General features: G+C 57.1%; 1 protein-coding gene across 1 annotated transcript in view; it reads right to left on the bottom strand.

Annotated features, from left to right (window-relative positions):
* The window catches only part of Dnah17 (dynein axonemal heavy chain 17), a 96470-nt gene that overhangs the window by 27327 nt on the left and 50919 nt on the right, over positions 1 to 18224 (bottom strand). The window contains exons 44-56 of the mRNA XM_055592467.1: positions 14892 to 15174; positions 14623 to 14796; positions 14292 to 14499; positions 13691 to 13856; positions 12163 to 12265; positions 11219 to 11366; positions 10743 to 10834; positions 9703 to 9864; positions 9065 to 9229; positions 8536 to 8727; positions 3635 to 3901; positions 1657 to 1818; positions 181 to 414 (exon numbers count right to left, since the gene is read on the bottom strand). Coding sequence (XP_055448442.1) covers positions 181 to 414; positions 1657 to 1818; positions 3635 to 3901; positions 8536 to 8727; positions 9065 to 9229; positions 9703 to 9864; positions 10743 to 10834; positions 11219 to 11366; positions 12163 to 12265; positions 13691 to 13856; positions 14292 to 14499; positions 14623 to 14796; positions 14892 to 15174 — 2356 coding nt within the window. The remainder of the gene's footprint in view (positions 1 to 180; positions 415 to 1656; positions 1819 to 3634; positions 3902 to 8535; positions 8728 to 9064; positions 9230 to 9702; positions 9865 to 10742; positions 10835 to 11218; positions 11367 to 12162; positions 12266 to 13690; positions 13857 to 14291; positions 14500 to 14622; positions 14797 to 14891; positions 15175 to 18224) is intronic.

An 18224-nucleotide genomic window follows, 5' to 3' on the forward strand; every position in this document is an offset into this window, starting at 1 on the left:
GCAAGAGTCCACTGTAATGCTGATGTCAGCAAAGTTGCTTTGGTTGCTCATCCATTCTCCGGTCCGCAAAGGCTGGAGTCAGGCCCGCATGTGACTGTCCCCGGGTGTGACTGACCCCCGCCCCAGCCCTGCTACGGCGAGAAGGTTCTACAGCAGCGGCCCAGGTGCCAACGCTCCTACCTGAGAGGCTGTGCTCTGCAGCTTCATGAGGCCGTTCTCCAGCCGCTCAATCTTGGCCACCAGCTCCAGCCTCTTCTTGGCCAGCAGGTTCTGATAGAGTTTGATCTGCTCCAGAAAGGTCTTGGGCGTGGTGTAGTTGTAGCGCCTCTCGGTCGTCAGGTATACCTTGGACATCTCATTCACGGTGGTGTGCACATACGCCATGAAGAGGCTGATGGAGGTCTTCACCTCAGGCTGCAAGCCAGGAGACACAAGATGGGCGGGGCGGGGCGTCTCTGGGCCCCCATAACACACCCACTCCTCCTGGGGGCCCAGCTCACTACGGAGGGCCCAGGAGACTCACTCAGGGCCTCGACGAGCGGAACCAAGGCCTGCCCTGCCTCGGTCATCAAGAGATGCAGGAGAGGGGCTGAGGAGGTGGCTCATTTCGGACACGAGTCGAGTTCCAGCTCAGAACCCATGTCACAAGTGCCCGGTGTGGCGGCACTCACTTATGATCCCAGGGACGAGGTGGGTGGGGATGGGGGCAGGAATATCCTGGGGGCTCACTGTCCAGCCAGCCTCTACATAATCACCAAGTTCCAGGGTAGTGAGAGACCTTTTCCCAAAGGAAGTGGACTGTGCTCCTGAAGATGGTGCCCAAGGTAGTCCCCTGGCTTACAAGCGCAGAAGTGCACGCACGGACGCACGCACACCGACACACGCATGCACACACCCATGCCTCCCCCACATACAAGTGCACACACAAAAAGAGCGTTTTCAAGAGGGCTCAGTGGGTAAAGCTGGTTGCTAGCAAGCCTGAAGAGCTGAATTCAGTCCCTTCGGGCTCACCCTCAAGCTCCCTCTGACCCCACCCCTGCACAGTGGTGTGTGCCATCCCCCAAATGCAGATAAGCGCACATGCGCGTGCACGCACCCACAGAGTGGATGATTTCTTTTTAAGGAGAGAGAAGGAACTGAAAAGAGACGCAGGAGAGCAGTGCCACTGAGCTGGGTGTCACCTCCCCACGGCTTCATCCCAGCGCCTGGGACCCAGCAGAGCCTTTCCTTTGACACACATGTGCACAGATGCCCATGCCTTCACATGTTTGCATACAGGGAAAGTGCAGAGCTGGGGTTTGGGGGTCCACCTTCTCATGTAGCCCAGCCTGGGCTCAGACTCGCTGCCTAGCTGAGGCTGGGTCTTGAACTCCTGAACCTCCTGCCTCCATCTCACAAGAGAACACGCTTCCCTATGTCAGCCACACCCACAGGCACTGTGGGGCGTTTCCTAAGCTGGTTCCCTGGGCTCGGTGACTCTCTGCTTTCCTCCCTGAGGATGAGCCCTTGGAGCCTCTGCCCCACAGATGGTCCAGGCACCTCTGTTTCAATCTTGGTTGATTTGCAAACATGGCCACCTATGCCAGAGGCCTGGCAAGGAAGCACACCTGTGTCAGGGACTGAATGAAGCCCAGATCGGGGTGTGCTCTGCCTCACCTCGATGCCCCCTGTCTCCTCCAGGAAGCGAGCACTGACGGACACCAGGGCATCTTCTGGCCACTCATGAAACCAGTTGATGCTTGTGCAGTTGACCACAGCAGGGAACTTCCGGGCTCGCACACGCAGGACAGAGCCCACGGGGGAGAAACACAGAATCACCTGCATATAGGAGAAACCAATGTCTGTGTGTATGTGTGTGTGTGCGTGCGCGCTGAGGTTAGACCTGCCATTTTGGCAGATGGCTCCTAGCACAGTGCTCTCTGGGCCCCAGTGTCCACGGGGCACCTCTTCAGAGCGGTATGAGGCATGGCTGGGTCCTTCAGTGAGCCAGTACTCAGCTCCATAGCTCTAACTACTGCTGTGAGGTGCAGGATAGCCCACACCTGGCTGGGTGAGAAAGGGGTGGGAATGGGTCCTGCCCTGGGCAGACTGAGACTTAACAACCAGGAAACTGTGATTTCTTTTGAGTTCAGCTGGACATGGAACATCTCCTTCAGGCCCAGAAGGCCAGTTTCCATACAGGGCACTGGCTTCCTGGGCCTCCCCGGGAACCAGCCTGAGAGAGCTGTGGGGAAATGTCCAGGGCTCTTCTGATGGACAGGGACATAGCCTCTCGTGGTCTCAGCCTTCCCTTTGCTCACTTTCTGGCCCTTTCTTTCAGGGGCACAGTGTTTGGTTGGATGGGCTGGGCTGCTGTGTGGGTCACCCCAATGGCTTGACCTCCCCATCTCTCTAGAGATGACCAGCATTGGCAGCCCTTGGTGGCTAGGGCCTTGACGGGCTGTGGGAGTGCGCTGCAGCCATCAGGAGCTCAAGTCCCACAGGCACCATCCATTGCCAAGACTGTGAGAGCCAGAGGGACACAGAGGGGACACTGTCTTGCTGGGGAACATTCGGGCACTGATGCTCAGCATAGCAGCGGGGCTGGCTCACTCCAGCTGAACCCTGTGTTCAGGAGCTTAGCTTTCCTACAAGGCAATGCTCAGGGTCAGGAGCTGCTTTCCTGCTCTAAAAGTTTTATGTATGATTGTGTATGATTGTGTGTGTGTGTGTGTGTGTGTGATGTGTGTAGATATCAGAGGGCAACTTTGCGGAGCAGGGCCTTTCCTTCCACCTTCTTGTTGGTTCTGAGAATTGAACTTGGGTCGTTAGGCTCATGTGGCAAGTGCTTTTAGCTGCCCTAGCCAGCTTTCCACCCCTGAAGAAGTGCTTGTCAGTTTTTAGAAATTACTATTTATGAGAGTGGGGGGAAGAGGAGGGAGGGGGAGAGAGGGGAGAGGAGGGAGGGAGGGGGAGAGAGAGAGAGAGGCGAGGAGGAAAAGAGAGATAAGAGAGGGAGGGGAGAGAGAGGGAAAGGGAAAGAGAGAAGGAGGGGAGAGAGAGGAGAGGAGAGGAGAGAGGGAGAGAGAGAGACAGGAGAGGAGAGAGGGAGAGAGAGAGACAGGAGAGGAGAGGAGAGGAGAGGGGAGGAAAGGAGAGAAGAGAGGGAGAGAGAGAGACAGGAGAGAGGGAAGGAGAGAGACATGAGAGAGGGGGGACAGAGAGGGAGAAGGAGGGAGAGGAAAGAAAGAAGAGAGAGGAGAGAGAGAATATATGCATGCAGGTGCCTCTGGAGCCAGAAGAAAGGTTTGGAACGTGCCCTGGAGTTATGGGTGGTTGTGAGCTACCTGATGTGGGTGCTGGGAATGGAACTCGTGTCCTCTGGAAGAACAGCCAGCACTCTCAATTGCTCTCTCTGGTGCCTCAAGGTATTCAATCTATTTACACTTGATGTACACATCTGTACAGTTTCCTCTAGCTCCAGGATACTCCCATCAGCCATTTGAAATGACCCCAGGTCCCAGCTCCTCAGCTGCTCCCCATCACCACCACTCTTTCCTCCTGGGAAGAAACAGTCCCAGCTCTGTAGAGAAAGATCCAGGCAAGAGGGGGAAGAGCCCCGAGCCCTGCCCTTCGCTCGGTGGGCCCCACCTACCTTGAGCTGCTTGCGCACTTTGTCAATGAAGAACTTCCAGCAGGCCTCTCGGGTGTCATTCATGCCGAGGGACTTCACCTGTGGCCGCATGGAGGAGATGATATTTTCCAGGTCGTCGTCCCCAAACAGCCCTGGGATCTCCCCAGAGGCCAGCAGGTCATTGATCAGCACCAGGAACTGCTCCTCGGCCACCTGGGAGTCCGTCATCAGGAACACCGAGGGCACGTTCTTCACCGCGGCCTTGATGTACTGGGTAGCCAGGTCGAGCTGGATTGGGTGAGGACCACGGAGTGAGTGCCCTCCTCTGGGGTGCCCTCACCATACTCACTTAGCAAGCACATGCCTGGGCCAACTTCCCGGGAGCACACAGGTCTGTAGACGAGGCCCGGAGATCTCGAGGGCGGCCATCAGCGGCTACCTGTGCCGGAGGGGAGGTTATCCAGCCCCGGGAAGGATGGACACAAACCCGAAGGCACCATGATTCCAACAAGCAGAGAGAGAGTCCGCTTGCATGAGGTCCCAAGAGCTGTCACATTCGCAGAGAAGGAAAGGGAGAAGGGCAGTGGCCAGGGCTGAGGAAGGGGAGCCGGGGAAGTTTCAACTTTAAGGCTTTCTGTTGTTATTGCTGCCATTCTATTGCATTTTTAAATATGTATTTGCCACAGCACTTGTGTGGATGTCAGAGGACAACTTGTGAGAATCACTTTTCTCCTTCTACCATGTGGGGCCCTGGAATTGAATTTAGGAGTGCAGAGCCGCCTCGCCTGCCATGTTGGTTTTGACACAGAGCATCATGCAGCCCAGGCTGGCTGTGAGCTTGGTAAGGCTTGGCATAGCTAAGGCTAAACTTGAACTGCTGATTCTCCTCCCACCTCCACCTGGCAAGTTCTGGGGATGCCGCTGTACACCTCAGCCTCCGGCTAAGTCTGTAAGGGACCAGGAGGCTTCTGGAGACAGATGGTTGGCCAACAAGGTCCACGTGCAGAATTGCAGGACCAGCCAAATAAAACCAGTTTGCACTCAGGCTCTAGGGCCTGATCCCGGGAGGAGTGATCAGTCCTCTGAGCGGCCTGACCATGGCCTTCTCCTTCCGACTTCTTGGGAGAGGTCAAGAAGTAAGTGTGCCTGCGGCAGTGGCCTCTCCGGGGGCTCCAGCCCTGCCATACCATGCCGAGCCTCAGCTGCTCCCCACGACCCCTTCCTGCCTTCAAAATCAGCAGCACGAAGGCGGCTCTTCCACAGCAACCAAGTTTGGCTGGCAGCATTGAGATGCAGCCGCAGCACCCTCTGAACCAGTGTGTGTGTGTGTGTGTGTGTGTGCGCGCGCGTGTGTGTGAGGAGTTACTCCAGAAGACTTCATGTTGACAATTCCAGGCTCTTCCTAATTCTGGCTTCTCCTCCAGCCTCAGCATCGAATGTCCCCACAGTCTTTACCCCAGTGCTTCTGGTCTCCTGCTAATTACAGCTACTCTTCACTGCCAGCTGACAGACTCCTAGTTCACAGCATCACCCACAAAAAGCTGGTAAAGTCTTTAAGGGAATCTCAAATTCTTCTCTCAAGTGTCACAAGCGAGGCCTTTTACCATCTCAGCATGCTTACCCTTCCAAGATCCACAGACCAGCCCGCTGAGCTCTGAGCGCTCCATGGCTTCTCTAGCCCAAAGTTCAAATGCCACCATGATCCTCTCCCAAATGACACACACGTCTGTCACAGAGATAAACCCACGGCCTGGAACCGATTTCCATGTTAGTTAAGGTTTCTATTGCTATGATCAAACACCATGACTGAAAGCAATTTGGCGCACGCCTTTGATCCCAGCTCTTGGGAGGCAGAGGCAGGCGGATCTCTGTGAGTTTGAGGACAGAGGTTGTTAAAAAGAAAAAGGTAAGAAAGGGTTTATTCCAGCTTACAGCTCTCAAAGGAAGCTATGGAAACAGGAATTAAGGGCAGGAACTGAAGCAAAAGCCATGGAAGGATGCTGCTCACTGGATTGCTCCTTGTGGTTTGCTCAGCACCACCCTCTCCCCCCTTCTTTCTTGTGAGACAGGGTCTCACTATGTAGCTTTGGCTGCCCTAGAACTATGTTATGTAGACCAGGCTGGCCTTGAACTCACAGTCAACTGCCTGCCTGTTTCCCAAGTGCTGGGATTAAAGGCATGCACCTCAACAGTAGCCTGAGCTCAGCCTGCTTCCCTAGAGCACCAGAACCACCATTGCAGGGAGACACAGGCCCAGTGAGCCAGGCCTCCCTGCATCAATCATCAGTCAAGAACATGCATCACAGCCCAACCTTGACAGGGCATCTTCTCGACGAAGCTTCCCTCTTCCAAAGCGACATGGCTTGTGCCATATTAATAAATGAGCCAGCACGTCCTCCTCTCCTCATTTGTAGGGCCTGGGATGGAATCAGAGGCCTTCCGCTGTACATGTCAGTACGTACTCCACTCCAAGCAGTGGGCTTCTTCTGTTGTTTGTTTTAAATTGGGTCTCACTGCAACTTAGAACACCCAAGCCTTCCATCTGTCTTGCCTCCTAATCGTCAGGATGACCGGTAAATGCCACCATGCTGGGCCTAGTTTCTTCTTCACGAACAGATGTTCATGAAGGGCCCCGAGTAGCTAGCTCACCTATTGCACAGGAGCCCCTGTCTCTGAAATCTCTCAGTTTAGAGGTTCCTCTTTAAGGGTTGATTGGTGTCAAACTTCATATTTTTGGCAAGCTAATTTTTTTGTTTGAAAGGGAGAAAAAAAAAAAAAGCTCCAATTTTTTAAAAGCCTCGGGAACAGCCCGAGGGTGAGGGCCTGCCGTGACAGCCAGCGAGGTGGGATCGAGGACGCGTGATCTTTCAGGACAGCCCGCACTGGGTGTCTAGCATCTGAATCCAGCACTCACCCCGAGAGGCAGGGAGGGCAGCCCTTTCCAGAAGACACACCTCGTCAGCCAGCAAGGTCCATGTGCAGGATGAGGAGCCAGCCAAACAAAACTAACCTGCACTCGGGTTCCAGGGCCTGATCCTGACCCCACAGTCCGCAGGCTGGACTGCCAAGAATGAAGCTTTGAATCTGGGCATCCGGAGAAAGCAAGGGTCCTGTCCACTCAGTGCCATGGCCAAAATGGTAGATTCTGGAAAAGCTGTTGGGCCACAGGTGCCTGGGGTCGCTGCTGGGCAGCTTGCTTGCATCCTCTGGAGAATTGTCTCCCAGGTGCCCCTGGAGAACCCGCTACATTAGAGACCACAGGGACACCCGCCCCCACTGGGGCCTGCCCAGAACCTCTGCAGCTCTGACCTTATGGGGAGCTACCTAAAGCATCTTCTGTTGACTGGTTCTGTCCAGTATCTTCTCCTGCAAGGTGGGCCACCCTGGCATCCGTCCCTTCCTCTGGGGCATTGTTACTACCCCCCAGTCCCCCACCTGCCTCTCACCCTCTGTGGCACTCACAGACCCCATGTGGGCCACGCTTACAGGACCCCTCCTGTGTGCCTGCCCCTGCCGCAGCTTCCCCACAGGTCCATCAGTCTGTCTTGCATGACTCTCCTTTGTTCTAGGGTACGGCAGGCCTGCCCCTCCCTCTGCTCACACATCTTCCTTGGGACTCCTGAATCTCCTCTTCACCTGTCTCCAGCCTCTGGCGGGTGTCCCCTATCTAGGACTCCCTTTGAAGAACTGTGGTACAGCATCACAGATGCACCAGGCCGCCTCGGCACCATACCACCACTGTAAGACACTGAACAGCTCATGAGCCTGCTCCCTTCACATGATGTGGGGTCTGTTCCCCAGCTTTTTTTCCACTCGTGGCTCTCGGTGTGCAGATGGAGGAAGCTAGCCTACCCCAGGTGTGGACCACTGGTACAGGGCTGCCATGGCTGGTGTCCACCCGTTATCAGCTCTAAGGCAGACTCGGGGATCAAGTTCCCCGCAGAGACAGAATGCTCGTGAGCTGACAGATGGGACGAAACCTTCGGAAACACGAGACTCCTGAGGGTGGGGTGGGGGGGTCCAAACAGCACTTGAGCTGAGGCGTTGACATCACTAAAGACAAACGCTTGTGTGAGGGTGTGGTGCAGAAAGCCCCCTGTGGGAGGCGCTGGTTCTCCATACTAGGATTTGAAGCCAGAGTTGGCTGGTCCTTTCACATGCAAAACGAAAGCCAGCAGAAAGTACAGGCCAGCAGCCAGCAGCCTAGGTCCCTAGGTAGTGGCTCCTGGCCTATACTCCTAATGCCCGAAGTCCCCACCAGAGTCTCCTGTCCCCTTCAGAGCCTCACCTGCACTCCCCCCCCCCCCCCCCATCCTGTGCAACCAGGCTAAGGGCTGCTGAGCTTGCTGTGGGAGCTGGTCTGGCATTGCCCAAGCCCTGCTGGGGCTGCTCCGGCATGAACATCGATATGGTTGGGCTCTGACCAATCCCAGGTCTCTCCCCCTGCACTCCGATAACTCCACCCAGCTTAATACTGTTTGACTGACACACGCCCTCCTGTGAGACTGGCTTTCGGGAAGGAGAGATCAATCGCAAGGCCAAGGCCGAGCAGCACGCCTGGGGCAGACCTCCTTCACTAATGTGAGCTCAGTCAATGAAGGAGGAGTCTTCCTCAGGGCCTGCCATGCAGCAAGACGCCTAGTGGCGGCTCAGAACTCTCTAACCCGCAGAACTGGGGGCAGCTGAGGACACCCAGCGATCAAGGAAGGAATCTCACCCTCTACCCTTCCGACCCAGTCTCCCCTCTGCCCTCCGATGCGGGGGTCCCTTGCACAGGAGCTCTCATGCCAGCTACCCCATGCGCTGGCAGTTTTTGTTTGTTTTTGAGGACGCTGGTGGCATCTGCTTTCTTTCCTGGTTGCCCTCACTTCGGGGAGGGGCGCGGTGGGCCTTTGTACTCGCCTCTCTTGGGGGCCCCTCACCTTGAGGTCTGGAACCCCATAGCCTTTCTTGAGGGTGATCTGGAAAACATCCAGGGAGCTGATGTAGGCTGCTAGGCGTGACAGGCTCTGCTTCCCGCTGCCGCCCACGCCCACCAACAGGGCATTTCCCCGAGGAGACTCCAGGATACGGTTGATTTTGCAGATGTGGGCTACTGCGTCCTCAAACAGCACCTGCAGAGGTCAGAAGGGCCGTGCTCAACCACCTTTACCCTTTCCAAGAGCACAGGCCCTTGCCGGGGTCATGGGGTCGAGCTCACCAAGATCACGTGACCCCTCACGCGTGCTCAGAGGGAGCGCCTGCACGGGCCAACCCCGTGGAGAAAGGGGCCCTCGTCCCCTGTTGAGCCGTGTGGCTGTGCTTGTAAATTACGCTAATGGCGGATGCGTGTGGTGGAAACGGCACAGCAGGTCTGGGCGCCCACCAGGGGCCGAGGAAGGTCTCTGGATGAGGGATGCCGTGGCGCGGTGCCTCAGGAAGGGCAGCTACTGCCAAGTGCTGCTCACTCACCAGGTTCATGACTGCATTGACTTCGTTGTAACTGTCCAGGACATCCATGAGAAGCTTGTTCAGGTGAGCCACGTCCGTGACAGGGATGTATTTGGGGTCACCGATCCCTTGGGTAAAGTGGCAGAAGATGTTGGGTCTGGCGAACAAGTTCTCCTCCCCTAGATCCTGGGGCCGAGACAAGACGCTCTGCTTCTCTGCCACCTCGGACAGGTGGTGCCCACCAGTGCCCAGCACACCTACCGGGGTGGTCCCAGGAGGCCTGGAGGAGGCCGGGCGTGTCTCCAAGGACCCAAACCATGGCGGTGTCAGCCCCTTGACACCACTGGACTCCCCCCCTCCCCACAGGGTGGCCCACGATGGGGGATGAACAGATGGTGGGAAAGTGTAGGGGATTGTCTGGCTGGGGACAGGACTGAGGCAGCGGTGTCCGCTCCAGCTGGAGGGCGGGCGTGCACTTCCTCAATTTTTTTTTTTTTTTTTTTTTAATCTCACTGAATCCCCTGCCATGTGTTGGAGTCATTATACGGAGTCTCTCCATCTCCAACAAAGGGCCTTCCTGGAGGCTGGGGGCATCTAACTGCCCCTTGGCCCTAACTGCCTCTGACGGCACGGAAGGGGGACCTGATGGCTTCACATACGTCAAAGAACTTCTTGGTGGACGCCATGGTGACCCTGCGCAGCGTGTCCTTGTCTTTCTCGTCAACCATCTTATCCCCGTACACCCTCTCAGCCTCATGCAGCCACAGGCGGACTAGGTCCAGGGGACTTTTCAGAATCTCTAGCGTGGAGAACAGGATGCCCTGCCAGGGACACACAGTGCGTGTCGGCAGCTCTGCCTGTGCGGGTTCCCCAGGGGGCCCTCCCTTAGGCTACTGAGCCACGTCTGCCTGCGGCCAGCAGCGGGTCGCTGTGGCTCTCAGAGGCCGGAGGTGGGAGCTTCCTCCCAGGGCAGGGTTAGGGGTTCATTTGTTTTCTGATGGGGACAGGGAGGGGAGTTGTGGCTGGGTGCATTCAAGGTGATGAGGGCAGGCGTGAGTCCAGCCGGGGGGAGGGCGTGGTGCAGGCTAAGCCACTCTGCCTTAGGAGTGTGAGCACAGAGGCTGCCTTCTGTGAGGCACCCTCTGACCCTGGGGCTGCTGTGGCGGTGGGAGAGACCCTGTTTGTGTGGAGCTTGTATCCCTCGGGGTGATGGGAAGAGAGTGAGGAAATGCTACCCTTTTTCTGAGTGCCGCCACGGGACAGTGGCATGACGGGGTGTGCGGAGGCCTCTGAGGGCATCTGAGCCGCAGACAGTCTGAGTGGGAAGGGACCAGCACAGATTTAACCCTGAGCTTTGGATTTCCCACGTTAGGTGGAGGGCGTGAGCTCTAAGTTTACGGGCGGTAGGGGAGGCGGTGATGGGTGTATGACTTGCTAAACATAATGCCTGGTTCAGCCTGAGCAGTCCTTAAACAAGAGGGACTGTGATGGCCATTGTCGCGTTCATCATCTTCAGCATGACCGAGATCACTACTGCCGTCACCACCCTTACCGTCACCATCACCACCTTCACCGTCACCGCCACCACCTTCACCACCATCAGCAACCCGCACTCATTTTTTTCTTTTCTTTCCTCCCCAACCTCCATGGGCCAGGGACTGAGCCATGGGCAGTGTGACAGAAAGATGGACAGTGGTACCTGGAAAATATTGGAGAGGTCCCTGAGGTTGAAGATGTAATGAAACTTAATGGCCGTGGGAAGGAACGTCGTTGCAATTTTCTGGTGCAAGGCTGTTACCGGAGAAAGACACATCGATTCTTATGGACTCTAATGGCCTCAGGAAGTGCAGGGCTTATAGTTCCCAAAGCAAATGGACTATGAAACGGTGACAATTTAACCAAGAAATCTGCACTGCTCTCTGAGAAGGGCGGGCACTCACGTCTATGGAAAATCACCCCTCCATTCCCTCCCCTCCCCCAGGCAACTGGATCTCATGATCCTCAGAGCTGCAAGCAACACAGCACCATTTAAAAAAAAAAAAAAAAAAAAAAAAAAATATATATATATATATATATATATATATATATATATATATATATATTCCAAAGAATAGATAAACTATTTACCAGGGGAAAGAGGAGGGCCCCTGTCAGCCCGTAAAGCGGCGGGCTTACCCAGGGCTGCAGTCACCAGCTGGTTGCTTAGCCGCTGGACCACCAAGGGGACTGACCGGTATGACAGGTGCTGTGCCAGGATCGTGTTGTAGATGGTGATGAGGGCCTCCTGGCCAGGGAAGCTCACCGCAAACACGCAGAAGTGACGCTGCAGGCAGTCACAGGCCTCTGTCAGGCTGCTGGGTTACAAGCCGTGGCCCCAGCTAACCCTCTTGGGAGAGCAGACCCTATCACCACTAACTAGTGTTTTTTTTTTTTTTTTTTTTTTTTTGGGGGGGGGGGGTCATAGCCAGGATGCACTGGAAATCACTGGAAACACACATTCCGTGTGAAGCAGCCATGCCTACTGTCCTGAAAAGATATTCTCAGAGGCATAGCATGACATGGAGTGCCAGGTCTGTGTGGTTTTTGTGATTGGTGAGGTCAGCCCAGGCATGGTGGCAGATGTAAATCTGGACCCCAGGTACCCCACAATACATCCTGGAGTTTAAGTTTGTCTCCAGTGTCATATGAGAAAAGCTTATATTAGAAAGGTATCGTGGATTGCCTGAGATTCAGGTGTAGCTGGGCATCTCTGGAGATGAACCCTGGGGCCTGGGCACGCTAGACAAGCATGCTTTGAAGCTACAACCCCCAGACTTTCCATGCTCTGAGATGGAGCCTGCATTGTGGCCCATGCAGCCCTGATCCTCCTGCTTCCGAGTCCCGAGGGCTGGGATTACAGGTGTGCACCAGCACACCTGGCACATCTGGCAGCCTTCCGGGGTCACGAGGAAGGCGTGTGGCCTCTCACCCTTCCTGCTCCCCTCAGTGTCCTGACACCGAAAGGCTGGGGGAGGGGGGGGGAGTTCTGCATCGTGTCAGCCCAAGCTCTATCACCTGGAACCAGGGCCAGAGCCGCCAAGGCCTGGGGCGGCTGACGGGAGTGACTGAGCTCCGCTTACCTGTAGCCTGGGGTCAATGGTGAAGGAGCCGGAAGTGGGGTTCATGCAAGCCACGTACTGACAGTTGTGCACGTCCTTCAGCGTCAGCTTCTGCCTGTCGTACCTGTGTGTGTATGTGGGGGGCAGTGTGAGCGCCCCACCACAGGCCCAGAGAAGCCCCCTCCCTAATCGCCCTGTCATGCTCCTAAGGAAGACAAGCAGAGCAGGGCAGCAGGGTGGTTTGTGAGAGCCAGCCGTGTGCTGTGCTTTGATGGGAGGCGGAAGCGCCTCTGAGCAGAGCTGTGAGTTCCCGGCCAGCTCTCCAGGGGAGGTTGGTTAGCCCTGTCGGACCGGATAGCCGCCTGGCACTCCCGCCTTCACGCAGCATCGCGACAAGGACGCAGAAGCCAGTGCAGGCAAGCGTACCTGCAAGGGTGCCTGCAGTGAGGCAAGCCAAAACTGCTTCCTGCCCTCTGACTCCCCACGTAGCCAAGGCTGACCCCAAACTCGTGATCCACCTGCCAAGTGCTGGAATTACAGGCGTACACTTCTAGGCCTGGTTTTCACAGTGCTGGAGACTGAGCCCAGGGTCTCTTGCCTATGAGGCAAGCCAGGTACCCATCGAGCCGCGCCCCCCAGCGAGCCACGCCCCCAGCGAGCCACGCCTCCAGGCTCTCACTGTTTATTTGTGCGAGTTTCCCACTTTTTCTCCCGGTGGCTGCTGCTGCTTGGGGGTGCTGGTATTCTCCAGCGACTCCTCCATCACCTGAGCACTGGTCAGGATTTCCTGCCTCTTAACTACTGTGGTAGCCTACGCTCTGGTTGAACAAAATCCCACAACTCCAACATTAACCACGGGGGCAGCAGCTTTTCAGCCTCCAGCTTTGCTTTTACAAAGCTTTGTCTGAGAAGCACCTCCCATGGGCCCTCGGAACCCCGAGACCGACTTCCGGTGTCCCAGTCATGTCTGTGGGTCAGGCACCGTAAAGTGCCTTTTCCCTGACTCAACTGCTCCCAGCTCTGGCCTGGGCTGCTTCCTGAAGAAGTAAGTGACCTGAACCCCCGATTATTCCTAAGTGTGCCACCAGGGCAGTGTCCCCTGTGTCATGCTCCCCTCCCTTCTTCCTCCTCTGTCCCTCCTTGGGCTACACTCCCTCCTGCCACAGGATCTTGGCATGTGGCCTTCTCTCAGCCCAGGCTGCTCTCCTCAGCAGCCCCAACAGTGTCCAGCTCTTAGCTCCCTACAGCTCTCTAGAGGGGCATCTTTGGCCTGCCGGGGGCTGCTCTGTGATGGACCTAGGGCTTTTCCTCAGGGCGCTCCCTAAGTCTCTTGCTGCAGAGTGGGGACCTGGCTCTTTCCTCTCGTGGGGGGGGGGGTCTTGACCACAGTTCCTGACATGTTTCTGGGGTGGCAACAGGACAGACCCAGAGTGACCCTTCTGCTGGCCCTATGACCCCACAGTCTCAATGCCAGCCCCTGCCCAGCCTCCTGTTGCCTTCCCTATTCCCCGGCTGCGCAGCCCCAGCCTCCCCCTCGGCCCACCCTCACCAGTGCCCGTGGTCCATGTGCTGGCGGATGAGGGTGTGCGGGGCCACCGTGCCGTACTTGTCCACCTCAGGCATGTTCATGTCATCGATGAAGTAGATTAGCTTCTTGGTGCCTGGGGGGCCATAGTTCCTTCCCGACTTCTTTTCCAGGGGCTTCTCCAGCACCCCTGGGGAGGACAGAAGCTTACCTACCGCCCCCATGCCCCAAGCTGGCGCCTATTGGATAGGGCAGGACCCTAGGGCCTCCCAGCAGGGGAAGGAGGTCAAAGGTGAGCAGTCAGGATCATCGGATGTGCCTGTCCCAGAGACTCTTGCCTACGATCCATCACCCTCCACTCAACTTAGGCTCGGTATTAAAACGCCAGTCAGAGGTGGAGGGTGGCGGGGCCTCCTCCTGCTTCAGCCTTGGTTAAACCCCTAATTGGTTCACAGCCCTAACTGTTGCGAGATGCTTTCAGCTGGTCCAGCCAGGACCCTCAGTGGCCCTCCCTGACCACCGCTGCAGCATCTGCCCAGGATGCGGCTCCGGGTACCCCCGTGGGGACAGGCCCACTGCTGGGGAGGTGGCGGGTGGGCGTGAGGGTGGGGCCAGGCCCTCTCACCCTGCAGCATGGCCGAGGTGGTGTAGAAGTTGAAGGGCACGGCCTGCACCAAGTAGTCATCCGTGCTGAGGCTGTCCAGCTTGTCCCCCATGAGCACCGACTTGCCGGTGCCCGCATTGCCCACCAGCATCACAGGCCACGCCTTCTCCATGAGCAGGTCCATGAAGTACCGGATGCGGATGGTTTCTGTGGTGTGCACTAGGGAGGCCTGGGGACAGCAGGGGGTGGTGGAAGGGGAAGGGAACACAGAGCCAGTTCTAAGTCCCCAGCGGGTCCTGCTCTAACTTAGCTGGGGCGGGGCTGAGCTCCGCCTGGCTCAGGGGCCGCTTACCTGCAGCGGGACGTCCGGGTCCAGCTCGAAGGTGGGCACTCTATCCGTCCAAGGCAGGAACTTCTTTGTTTCGGGGTCAATGTAGTAGTCAAAAATGGTCCCCTGCGAGGGTAACTTGATTGTTTTAAACTCATTGATCCACCACCTGCTGAACTCCACTCGATAATCAACGAGCTGTTAGGAAAGGAGAAGGAAGGCAGACAGGTTCAGGTGAGAGAGCTGCCGGGTGGCCCGGGTGCGGCCGGCCAGGTCCCCAGGGCGCCCGTCACCTGGTCCTGGAACATGGCTCCGCCGAAGGCCCAGAAGCAGGCAAACACGAAGTAGAGCTCGTACAGCTCCTTGGGGGAGTCGGGCGGGGCGTTCTTCTCCGTGAGCAGGCACTCGAGCAGGTACAAGATGGTCTGGATGACCGTGATCTCGGGCACTGGGGTGATCCTCTTGAAGCCCACTCGCAGCTTGTCCAGGCACGTGGGCAGGTACTTGTCGAAGAGGATGGTCAGGTTGGCCTTCTCCGACTGCACCTTGCGCCTCTCAATCCAGCTGCTCACCACCCTGAGAGGGAGGGTGGCTGTGGTCAGGTCAATCCACGTGACGGGCACCGGGCTACATCACTGCGGGGGGGGGGGGGGGGGGGGGGGCGTCGCAGGGAAACGGATGAGACAGCTTCCCGTGTGGCAGGGCCTGACTAGGAGGCTGGGCCAGTGGGGAGTCTGTGTTCTTTCTCTGGATTGGTAGCTTTCAGGGTGAACTAAATCAGGGCAACTGGACCATGCCTGCTAGTGTGCTTGCTTGCTTCTTTCCTTCCTTCCCGTTCTTTTTTTCTTTGCACTGTATCTTTTGAGACCCACCCCACATCCTCCCTCTCTCCCTCCCTCCCTTCTCCCCCATCCCCAACAGTGTCTCTTGAATCTCAAGTTGTCTTTAAACTATGCAGGCTGACCTTGAACTCCCAGTCCCCCTGCCTGCACTTCTCATTGCAGGCGTCCAGGGACCATGCCTGCACACATAAAGCAAGCACTCCCCACGGAACCACAGCCCTGTGTCCCGAGAGCCAGTCTCGCTGCTGCTTGGGAAGTTTCTTCCCCAGCTGAAGCTGATGCTAAGGGCTGGGGGCTAGGAGAAGAGAAGAGCCCCTGAGGTGATGGGGGAGGGGGCCCGGTGACATCTAAGGATGGAAGGGAGGAGCGGAGCTGGAAGCTGGGACCGTCACCGTCACTGTCATTTGGACCTCTGTGTCCAGCCGTGCTTGGGAGCATACATATGTGCATACATACATGCATATGTAGACCGAGCCTGAGCTCCAGCCAGCTGAAAGGGAACCTGACATTGGAGGAGTGCAGGTCCACATCCTGGGTGACCCTCGGGAACCACCCCAGGCTGTGTGGCACAGCTTCATGCCCCGGCCCTGGGGAGGAGGGGTAAGGAAGCTGCGGCCAGCTGCCTGGGCTTGCATGGTGGACCGCAGCCAGCTGCAGCCCAAGGCGAGTCGCCGGACAGCTCTGGCTCCCAGACTCTAGTCTGTAATCTGGCCATGCTTACATCACCCACCCCTGAGCCAGAGGGCCACTCGGTCCTCCGCTCTCTAAGGGAGACCAGTCCACGGTGACTGCCGGAGGAGCGTCCGCTAAAAGCATAAATAGTGCCGGGCTCCCTTGAGGGTCAGCGGGCTGAGGGTGTGCGTCATTTCCAGGATGCCCGAGGCATAAGCAGAAGCCCGTGTTAGGAACCACGAGGCAACAGTCCACAGCCAGGACCCCACGGGCCTCGCCACGAGCGCACTGGAGGCACTGCCACTCCTGCTCTGCGGTGGGGACACAGGACAGGAAGCCAAAGCTGGGGGTCCCCAACGCCTGTGCCTGTGCGCCAGTGTGGCAGGGAAGCCTTTGCCATCTACATCTCTGTGCAGGATGCAGCTCAGGTGCGAGCCCCACGCAGGTAGTCCTCAGTGGGGTGGCTCAGCCTGAGCTGAGCACTGTGTCATACTGTGACATTCATTGCCTTGGTGATGTCACACAGTGCAGCCCAGCGTGTGCTGGCCTCCATCTGTAGGTAGACACACCTGGAGACACAGGTCAGCCTTCCTAAGGGTCCAGGCACTTCCTGCTTCACTCCCAGAGGCAACTGGGGCATGCCATTGGCCCAGGTCCCGTGGGCTGACTGAGCCATCTGCTTGAGGACTACCCCTCCTCCACCTGGGTGCCTGTACCTGCCTCTCTTCTCTCCTGCAGCAGGACTCGTCCTCTTCTGATTCCTCTGGACACCCCAGGAGCATCCAATCCCTGCCCTTGCCAGTTTCACCTCTGGCTCCTTCCTCCTGGCTCCCACAGCTGTGCGCCATGACCCTACCTCCTGAATCCTAGCCTGGTCATGGGAGCTGACGTCTCCCTTCTCTTCGTGTGCCCATGACTCACTGGTTTTCTCTCTCTTTCTCTTCTTCTACCTGGGCTTAGCTTCCATTCCCATCCTGCCTTCTGCTCTCCCTGAAAACTCAAGCTGCTGCGGAGGACAGAAGAGCAGCCCTGACCCAGCCACCCAGAAACTAAGAATGTGGGCTGACACAGGAGAGGAGCTTGTGGCTGTAATCAAGATATGGGTCTCAAGATCTCATCCTGGGTTACAGTGGACCCTGAACCTGGTGCCTGGCCGAGGGCTGTGTGGAGACAGCCATGGGTGGTCATGAGCCACCAAGAGCCAGCACAAGTGGGACCAAGCCTGTCCTCTAGCCTCCAAGGGCCCAGTGTGCCACCATGGGGACCCTCAGGCTCCTGGCCTCAGCTCTCGGAGATGGGCTTGCTGTTAGTGGCTGCCTTGCACACGGTGCTTCCTTACGGCAGTGCCAGCGACCTGGCAAGGGCTGGTGGGCAAATGACCCAGAGGTTCCTGTCTAAGTGGCTCCCAGTCTCCTGGGGCCTGGCCAGCTCCAGGTCCTGTGCCTGCCAGGGCCATCCTCCTTAGTGCCCTGTGGGCCTTGGCCTCAGGCTGCTGCCTGCCTCCCCACAGAACCTCACCTCTCAGCAGCCTTCTCACTTCCCACTAAGGAGGACAAGGGCCTGAGGCATGAACTCATATCCTCTTCTCTCTACCGCAGAGCCCTGTGTACACCTGCACACCTCAGGCCTGATCCTTGTGCCCAAGATTGTGTCTCACCTTGACAAGCTTCCCTTCTCTTGCCGCGGTGCCCCCTAGCCCTTAATCTCCATGGCTTCCACTGTGCCTGTCGCCTGCCTTCAGCCCCGCTGCTCCACGGATCTATCTTGAGTGATTGATGGGTACCTGGCTGCCAAGTCCGGATATCTTGAGTGATTGATGGCTGCCAAGTCCGAGCCAGCATCCTTCCTTGAGCCTGTGCCATCTCTCAGGTGTGAGTGATCCTGTCAGCTCCCTGCTCCCCACTCCCTGCAGCTTCTCCTCAGAGTCTCTGCAGCTCACCACTGCTCCTTAGGTCTCCTCTGAAATTGCTTTTGGGTATGGTTGCTTTTCTTTCATCCCAAAACAGTGTGAGTTTTGTTAGAGACATTAACTTCTGCAGTCATGATCCATTATGTTTCCTGGAAAACCAACTCCCCCAGTGTAGAATGCTCAGGCTCCAACAGACAGAGAAG

Source organism: Psammomys obesus, unplaced genomic scaffold, assembly GCF_907164565.1.
Source record: "Psammomys obesus unplaced genomic scaffold, mPsaObe1.curated_primary_1811, whole genome shotgun sequence".
Classification (NCBI taxonomy): Eukaryota; Metazoa; Chordata; class Mammalia; order Rodentia; family Muridae; genus Psammomys; species Psammomys obesus.